Source organism: Habropoda laboriosa, unplaced genomic scaffold, assembly GCF_001263275.1.
Source record: "Habropoda laboriosa isolate 0110345459 unplaced genomic scaffold, ASM126327v1 scaffold210, whole genome shotgun sequence".
NCBI classification, from domain to species: domain Eukaryota; kingdom Metazoa; phylum Arthropoda; class Insecta; order Hymenoptera; family Apidae; genus Habropoda; species Habropoda laboriosa.
This window is the reverse complement of record NW_017100373.1, coordinates 650,845-660,152: the sequence shown is the minus strand read 5'-3', so window position 1 is coordinate 660,152 and position 9,308 is coordinate 650,845. Positions and strand designations below refer to the sequence as shown.

Sequence of the window (9,308 nt, the reverse complement as noted above, 5' to 3'; positions counted from 1 at the left end):
ACAAAGGAAAATGCAATTGTACGCAGGGTACAAATATTCATGCTCTTATCTTATTACACCGGGAAACGTTCTCTTCGGTGTTGCAACCTGCTCTCTCTCCCTCTCTCTCTTTCTTGTGACCACCATTCGACAATTCGCTGTTTTAAATACAACGTGATTAATTAATGGCCGACTAACTGGTACCAGACTGAAACTTGAGAACGCACTTAACGGAGACTGCACCGAATTGATCCTGAAACGAGAGTTTCGCAAGAGGTGTATCGATTACGCCATTCCAAAGAACACGGTTCACTGCTTTCTCCGTATATTTCAATTAGACACGACCGACGAGTTAAAAAAATTTCTATTTTAATATTAGAGAATAGTACTTACGTGCAATCACGATCTTCGTATCGTCTTCAATTTCGTGAAATAATTTCGTGGACGAGTACTCCTGGACGTGAAAAGCGTTCCATTACTGCTGTATGCAAACTTGTCGGCTTCAAAACATTGAAATTTCTTTGGTCTTTCTTTTAAAGTTTTGCATGTGTAGAATACTGCGATAGAAGAGTCATTTGAAACTTAAAAAATTGACAAAGTTGTAGTACTGAAAACGACTGCATGTCTTGTCAGGTAAGACGGCCCCGATGTAACGCTGTTAAAAGGGAAAGATTTCGTTTAATTTCTTGTCATTAATATAACTTTTTACGTTTGCTTATTGACATAATTTCAGGGAAAGTAGATACCTTACCGTACATTTTTAAATTGCATTAACAGAGTATATTGGATAATTGCTTCAAAAACAACATTTTGTAGCAAAAGAATAGTTAACATTGCGGCATTTATTGGTGCTAGTATTTTTAACGATTATAGAAACATTCTGTCAATAATGCAACTTATGAATTTAAAGATTGGAAATAATGCAGGAGGGTCGGGCTTCGGAAAATTCGAAAGTACAACTGCTAAGAGCAGCTAAGAAACAAGAATCTGACGATTTTTTAGAGACAAAAGAGTCTCTTGATGTACCCGGAATCGCAGATTAAGGGTGAATTTTTAAAAATTTTCTTTTACTTCAGAGAAAGATTCACTGAAAACTTTAGATGCGTTTTTCTCGAATCTACATTCTCCGACCTTGCACTCGGTAAATCCCCGAAATTCTTCATCCGTTTAACTTGAAATTTTTACACATTATTTTTTATAAAACAATCTACAATGTAGCATTGGATTTTTTTGACATCTTAATTAGTTGAAGTTTTATAAATATTTAAATTTGATTTCTTTCAGCGAAAATGATAGTTTTGTCTTTAACAAGCCGCCATTTTCTCACTTTTCAAAATTATTGAAAAATCTCTAGCGACTCTACTACGCTCTGCCACCAGAGAGACGGACTAACCGCGAATTCTCGCTAGTTCTCATAAAGGCTCCCGTTTGTATACATACATAAACATATATCTTTTGACCTTTCTAATCCCTCCCGTGTCTAAGGCACAGGCCTCCTAGAAAAGCCTTATTGTGACGAGTACACTAGGAGGAGAGAGAGAAGGTCCAGGAGAAAAAAACCCTCAACCTTTCCTTTTCAGCAGGTCCTTCTAACAGTTTCCTACATATATACATTCCTTCAAATCCTATGCTACACTTTGAAGATACTCCATTTTTGTTTAAGTTGCTACAAAATTCTTTTATTTTTTACATTCCAGTCACTTTTACTGCTGGGTGCAAGCTAACAAGGTTCTGCTGAACATGGAGTTAGATAATGTCGTACAACTCTACCATTTTATAATTTTAAAGTAATAAAAAAATATGAAAATAGAGTTAAGATATTGCTTAAACCCTATAAAAATTTTATTCTTTTTACCAAATATTTATAAGCGAAAAACATTGTTAGATTCACCCGAATTCATTTAGGCTTTCATGGTTGTATACCCCCTTAAATAAAACATCGTTGTCACATGTGCGACGCATATCGTCCAGTAAACCCACGAAAAGTTCAAACGAAAATAGAAGAGAAAAAAAGGATGAATACCCGAATGCAGGAAAGCACTCAACTCGCGGTCGCAGCGACCGTAGTAGAGCGTCGGTGTCCCGTCGAGGGAGCCCGAAGATCGCCGAACCAGGCCGAACGAGCACGAGGCAACAGGCGGCTCGTTTTAAACCCGCGGCGTACGGGGAGTTCTCAACGCGGCGGGGTGACAGTAAGCCGCCGGCCTCCATAGCGTGTGTGTCGTGTATTCATTGAAGAACAGTTTTCGATAAATGTACATATGTTCGCGCGTTACTTACTATTGTTCTCGCTAGTTGTCGATATTCGTCGTTTCTTCTCTTCGTTAAAATATCTCGCGATATCTCTAGTTCGTTTCTGAGTGCAGTCATGCGATAATTGTCGTTGATGACGTAACGTGGTAAGACGCTTGTCGAAACGTGTCGAGATCCCGTGATGCTTTACAGAAAACATTGACGTGGTGACGCGGTACATGTTCGTTGAAATTGTCGGTGATTGTGCAAAGGTCGAAAAGGATTCGTTTTAAAACGTTAACGTGTTGTCAGAATTTTGTCGATGATAAATCACAACGAGGAGAAAATGGCTTTTTGCGGAAGGTGACTGAACCTGTTAGACGGTTGATCGGTTGACAAGAGAGAAAAAAAAAAAAGACGCGTGACCAGAGCCGTTTGAAATCCTGAGCAAACACGCACGTAGTCTGTCGAGGCATAGGTTGAAACTTTGTGTTCAACGGCAAATATCAAGCGGATCGGGTGGAGGTGGTCTCGTCGTTTACGTACATACGACAGCCTTCGCGTTTCTCTTTGGACGTTAACGGTGCCGACTGGTGGAGGTTGGTTTTCTTTTGCGGAAAAACCTACTGTGGACCGTGGGGACGTAATTTTCATGCTGGGAACCCGGTCATGGCGGTTCTGGGATTCGAAACGCACCGTGTTTGAAGTGTGTTGTACCCTGCTTCCTGAAAAATCGATCGTTTGGTCAAGATCATAAGATGACAACACCGATGGAGCTTGGCGTGATCGCGTTGTCGTTACTGACAACGATCTGTCGGGCCAACGAACTCAAGGACTACTGTTCGATGCACAAGTTTGACAATTTACCGGGTGGCTTGAGGTTTACGAAGGAGGTCGTAACAACGGAGTACGCGAATATCGGTGCATTCAAAGCCCTCCATTGCTGTCTGCGGGGGTATAGGAGTATCGAATGGTAAGTTTTGATGTTAATGTAAATTTACTTGGTCTTTCGTAACGTAGCGGATTGAACTTTGGTTTGTCAATGTAACAATCGAACGTTCCTTGTGTTCGTTTTCTTTTCCTAGAATAGTTGGATTCGCGGAATCTGACGAAAACACAGGTGGGGTGTAGAATTTCGAGCGCGTGTGCGACGTCTGTTTGGAAAGACGAGCGAAGGTTAAACGATGGGACTAGTCGCCGGGTCAATTCGAGTCGTAATTAATACGTTACTCGTCGTCGGGACGAGACTTTCTCGTTCTCTTGTCGACGAAACCGAGCGCCGCGGAATTTCCCATGGTTTTATTTCGATCTTGTGAGTCACACCGAGTTCGAGAGAGTCAATTTGAATGGCATGCCCGACGTTCGTGCGGACTGATGCAATTTCTTGCCACGTTTTTGCCCAACTTGACGAATACCTGGAATCCCGTGTCCGTTGTCGTCAAGCTAATCCATTTACGGCCACACACTTTTTTTTCTCGCGTCAGTGCGGAGGAATACGTTAAACCGGTTATTAGTCCGTCATAGAGTATGCTTGATTCAAAATAAACACAGTGCTCGACAGAGTAATACAGACCGCGTTTAGTTAGGCCTTGCGTGAGCCAGTGACATGTAATAACCCACACTTAATCCTCGATTTGCAACGACAAAATCTTATTTACCTTTTCAAATGTTTCACAAATTCTTCCATTATCATCCATCGAATTGAAGGGAGGAAACAGTCGTGCATGTTTGTATAATAATAATAATAATAATAAGGTTAGATTTATTACTTTCATTATTACAATACGTGTTTATTGTATATTAAAACTACACGTATATAGAAATCACTTACATAAACATAACGTAACATTTGTGTGTGAAAAGCGAGTTATAGCTAACAATATGCTGTTTTCAAAGCTAACCTGAACTAAATGTCCGAATTTGTGTAAATTATAACGTCGAGAGTTTCTAGAGTCGAGAAGCGTAACAGGTTTCCGGGAAAAACGCTTGTCACGGCGGAGCGTGGTAAACGTGCCGATTGTCGGCCGATATTGGTAAAAACGTGGACGAAAAGAAGCGATCATTGCGGCGCGACGGGTTATACTGTGAGCGAGTTTGTAGCGAGAGCGAGTCACGTCGCGTCGCCTCTGTAATAACGTTTCCACGAAACGCTTGTTTATTCCACGATAAATCTAGAGGCACGGTACTTTGGTACGAGATGGAAATCGCTGTAGGGGGTCGCAGTTTGAGACGCTTCGGCTGTCCCTTCGTAACCGCAAACGTGAACCTAACAAAGACACGGTTCCGAGAAGCGTTCCTGAGGGCCCCTCACGATTCGTTCTTGGTTCGTTCGACCGATTTGCCGCGAATCTCTTCCGCACCGCCGGGGACTTTATTATTCTCCCTGAACAAAGTGGGACCTTACCGTCGCTCCTATTGTGTTCTGCGTGCTTCTCCAGGTGTCAAACGGTATGTTTGTTCCACGCATTCATCCTTCTCCCCTCTCTTCCCTAAGAAAAGCGACAAAGAGGAGAGACGGGTCGTGTCGAGTCTGGTTCTTGAAAAGTCCGAGGGTAACGGACGTATGCCACGCTCTTTCGCTTCACGTCCACACCTGTTACGTCTCTATCGAGCGTGTCCATCTAAAGCATGCCGGGAACCCGCACGATGAACACGCACGAAATTATGCGGATGTTCGTGCGTGGGTCGGCCAACTCTCTGCCCTCTCCTATCGATGCTGTCTCGCTAATTCCAACACGGATAGGCTCGATTCGATTTCGTGTAGGAAACGGGGCGGTGCAGCTTCGCTTCATACCATCACCTGCGTCTTCCCCCTTTCTTTCGTATCTTGTCTTTGTTTCCTCCATCTTTCTCGCAGATCGTTTCTTTCTTTTTTTTTCACGGTAATATTAATCTAACCAAGCCTCAGTGGTTCTTCGAATATGACGTTAGCTGACGTTAGTCGTTTCCAGTAGCTAGGATCTGAAAATCAAATTGCCAGTCGTTTCGCGTGTTCGATATGTATGTATGTACATGTGTATATATTTCCAAACGTTTCCGTAACTACTAGGTGTATACCTGACTTTCGCCTGCCAACTTTACCACCATTTTAATCTCGAATGTTCGGCCGCTTTGCAGCAGATAAAATGATATTTATTTCTAACTTCCTTTTCGATCGTTCTTTTGCGTTGGTAGGTTTGTAATAAGAGGGAGAACAGATTGGTCAGATTGTTTCGAAAGGAAATCGCTCTTATGCGCGGAAGAGGTAGGATTACGTACTTTTCTAGGGACTTGGACATTTTTCCTGGTTTCTTTCATTCCTCCAGAACGCCCCCTCCCTCAACCGTTGGGGTGGGGGGCTTCTTTCTGCGCGTTCGCATCGCGTCGATGACGATTCCGAGAAAAAGAAACACGAGGGCTTGACGGAAACAAAGGGCGAAACTGTCGATGCGCGAACGTTCGGAGCGCGGGCTAGGTTTTCTCTCTATTTATTAGCCTTCATTTCTCTTCTTCGAATGACCGACGCGACGTAAAATCCATTCCTCCGGCAAATTTTCACGTCGATTTTTCATCTTTTTGTGTAAATTCTTTATTCTTTTATTGTCGAATATTCTAACCTCTTCATCTTTGATTTTATTCGAATATTTATGTTAAAATACGTTAAACGGAAGATTAATTGAAGATACGTAGAAGGGAAAAGTGAAAGGCACACGTTGGTACGACGTTTCATCTTTCTGTCTTGTCATTGTCATCGACTATTTATATGCTTACGTGGAATTATTTCTATTACCTGCAACACTGATGTAACCTGCGATGTTAGAATTGACGATTATTTTCTTTTTTTCAAAGTTGCTGAGAAAAACAGATTATTGTAAACAATTTAAACACGGAGGTTGTGGAAAGTGCACGAATTACGGAACGGCGGTGTACGCTCAGACGTACGTTCGAACGTAAAGAACAAAGGGTGAAATTCAAGCGAAATCGTTGATGCGCGAACGCTCTCGGTTGCACGGTGCACGTCCATTGGTAGAAAGTGGCGCTGCAACATTCGGCTACGTCCATTGTGAACGCGCGCTCCTGGAACGTGTTATACCCCGAGCGCTCTATCGCGGTCTCGCGCGAAACTCGTCGATGAACATTTGACTGACTGTGTATGAAAAAGAGGAAACGTGACGAGCGTCACCGTTAATACGCCAAGTTTTTCGGCTAACGGAGCGCAATTACACGCTCGACGAGAACTGACTTAAGTAACGCTATTTAAATATTCTGCCGACACTTTTAACATTCCCGCGGCTCGGAACGTATTAAAGAAGCAGCCTAAGTTTCGAGATTGAAGATTGGGAAGGGGATGTTCAATCTCAGCGGTGACAATTGGTGGTTCGTTGGAAAATTCCCGGGTAATGAAAAAAAAACGGCCAGGTCTAAGGTTGTAAGCACGTTTTTAACGGCTCGGCGGTCGTTTCGTTCTATTCAAACGGTACACACGTAGAGGACAGCGTTGTTAGGACGATAATGACGATAGCGTGCGGAACGCAACGAGGACTCGTCGCGAGTGCCGGCGCACCGGGGACACGGTTTCGATGTAGCGGAAGTCGGTAATCGTTTTGCGGAAAGTCGTTTCGCAGTTGTCAGAGACGTCTCCCTTCCGTATGCCGTTTTTCATCGACACGCGATCATTCTCTCGCGTGCGTTTCTGTTTCTTTCAGTCTCTTCTTTCATTGTATTAACGAATCGAAGGTTGGAATATGGAAACTCGTAGGAAGAAGGCTGGAAAGATGCAGGTATAACAGGATGCTCGCGAGTGGTGGTCGAGAGCAGAAGACATTGAAAGGAAAGAAGGCGCAATTGCGTCGCGTCCTAGGGAAATGTTGAAGGGCACGTAGACAGAGAGCCTCGGAAGGCCTGAGGGCTTGGATAATGACAAGCCAGAGAAACAGAACTGTAATTTCACATCGGAAAAGGGGCGCGCGGCGCGGCGCGGCTCGGCCTTCTCTCGACTCCAGTCTCTCTCCCCCCTGCTTGCGTCCGTTCGCAGAATGCGTTAAGACGATTTTCGAAGAGGGAGTATGTAATTCCTAGGATGGAACTGGTCGAAGCATAGCGGCAAATTGACGACTGCTCCCCGTCCCCTGATTATGGTTCTCGAGAAACGTTGAATACAAACACGAATATTCTCGATGATTTTTTGCTTAGACCAGACGATGCTTGTCCTTTCTAATTTCACTCCTTGCTTCGACTGCTGCGATTACGTTCACAACGAATGTGAGTTGCGCGAAAAATTTCTTCTCTCGCTGTAGCCGTTCGAGCTAGGCTGCTTGAAACTTTCTTCGGAGGTAGAGTATGAATGCAATCGATGCACCTGCATTTTTACATTGTTACAAGCCGTTGAGAAAAAAAGAACCGTCGAAACAGCTCGAGTATATGTAGAATTGAAACGCGGCATGTTTATTTGAGAAATAAATCGCAGTCGCATTTGGCGAATTCACGACTGAGAAAATTGCTCGTCGACGTGAAAACGCCGCCTCGTAGTCGAGCATTTTGTCGGTGGAAAGGCTAAATTTCACAGTATGTAGTACGGAGAAAAAAGTTTTTCGACTTGGGGACCGCGTGCTGCATGGTAGCTTTGCCTACGCAGTCCCGTTTCACCTTGGTGGCTTTTCTCGAAGTTTCCCGGGTAAGCTCGAGACCCGTCGAATTCTCTCTCTCTCCTTCGGTCTCGTAACAGGATACGCGTGCATCGTGGCACGTGAATGCGGTGGCAATGCGATTGAATTTAAGGAAAGGCAGAAGAGGGAGATGCAGCCGAGTGTTGTAGCGGCGGTGTACGATTGTGGGCCAGAGAAAAGGGATGGTCGCGGTTTCAAGGCGTTATCGATGCAAATGCAACGCGCTGCGCAGTCAAAGGTGTGCAAGGAAAGGTCGCGTCTTTGTTTTTGAAAAGTTTCCAACCGGTGGAAAAAGGTTTGCCTCTTGTCTAAATCGTTTCCTTTTCTTTCGTCTGCGGTCGGACAATGGAAAATCGTTGCGAAACCCCTGCTGCCGATCCTATCTCTTGTGGTCCGTTTCACTTTCTGTTTCTTGCGTAGCTCTCTATCCCCCTCCCCAATCGCCGAGGTGTTTTGCTTGAACGCGATTCACCGAAGATTTCGTAGAATTATTCTCCCTCACCTTGATGGGCATTTTACGGATACAATTTACGGCCGCATTGCGTCTCCGTTACGGGGAAAAGCGCGTCAAAAGTTTGAACGCGGCTTCTTAGAAAACGGCGAGTTGAGTGTGTGGAGTAGAGACAAGAGCCCCCTGGCCAGCCTCGAATTTCATTCTCAGTCAGTGAGAATCGCCTAGCTCGCTGTAGACTCGCGTTACACTGTGAGACCGATTAAACGACTCTTTCGTTTCACGCGCTTCTCGATTAACGTGACAGCAGCGGTGTCCGGACAGCATCGGGAAAAAGGGGAGAAAAGGATATATGTACCCGTAGTTGGTAGTTTGAAATAATTTTCGATGAATGGCTTTTGCATCGAGGATGACGTTAATGCACGCTCGTTGCCTCGATTATGCGCACACGATGCATTCCTATTTCGTAACGCGAGGCCGTTTGTATTTTTACCTCCGCGTCGAACTGTCTCTCCTCTCTCGTTCGGAATACCCGAGATACTATATTTACCGGTTGCGTGGCTCGCACTGATGGCTCATCATGTTGCACAAATTTCTATCGAGCAGCATCATTTCCGAGCGGCACGGATAATCGCCGGTTTTTCCACCATAGCTACACCTCTGTGAATCATTGTTGCACCTTCGGAGGAAAAGAATTCTCTAGCATTGTTCGTTTAATTGTGGATCGAAACTAGGAATTACCACGATGAGCAAGTGGATGGTACGAATGATGATTTCGTGTATCGAGGGAAAAGGATTAAGATTGTTTGAAAAATGGGGCGGGCTTGGTTGGCGAGAAGGTGAAGAATCTAGCGACAAAAGCGGGGGGAGAAACCGTGAGAACGTATTCTCGGATGGCACACGGCGATGACGTACAATAACACTCGAGACACAGGGGCCAGGTACACGTGGCTGAAGTGCGGCGAGATAAATGAGTAGGCGAGACAGCGGCGGCGCGGCGG

At 44.6% G+C, this 9,308-nt stretch overlaps 1 protein-coding gene across 1 annotated transcript in view; it reads left to right on the top strand.

Moving 5' to 3' along the window:
• Positions 1–2,969: 2,969 nt before the first annotated feature.
• LOC108574949 (single Ig IL-1-related receptor-like) overlaps positions 2,970–9,308 on the top strand; it is a 113,946-nt gene continuing 107,607 nt past the window's right edge. Inside the window, exon 1 of the mRNA XM_017937622.1 lies at positions 2,970–3,184. Coding sequence (XP_017793111.1) covers positions 2,970–3,184 — 215 coding nt within the window. The remainder of the gene's footprint in view (positions 3,185–9,308) is intronic.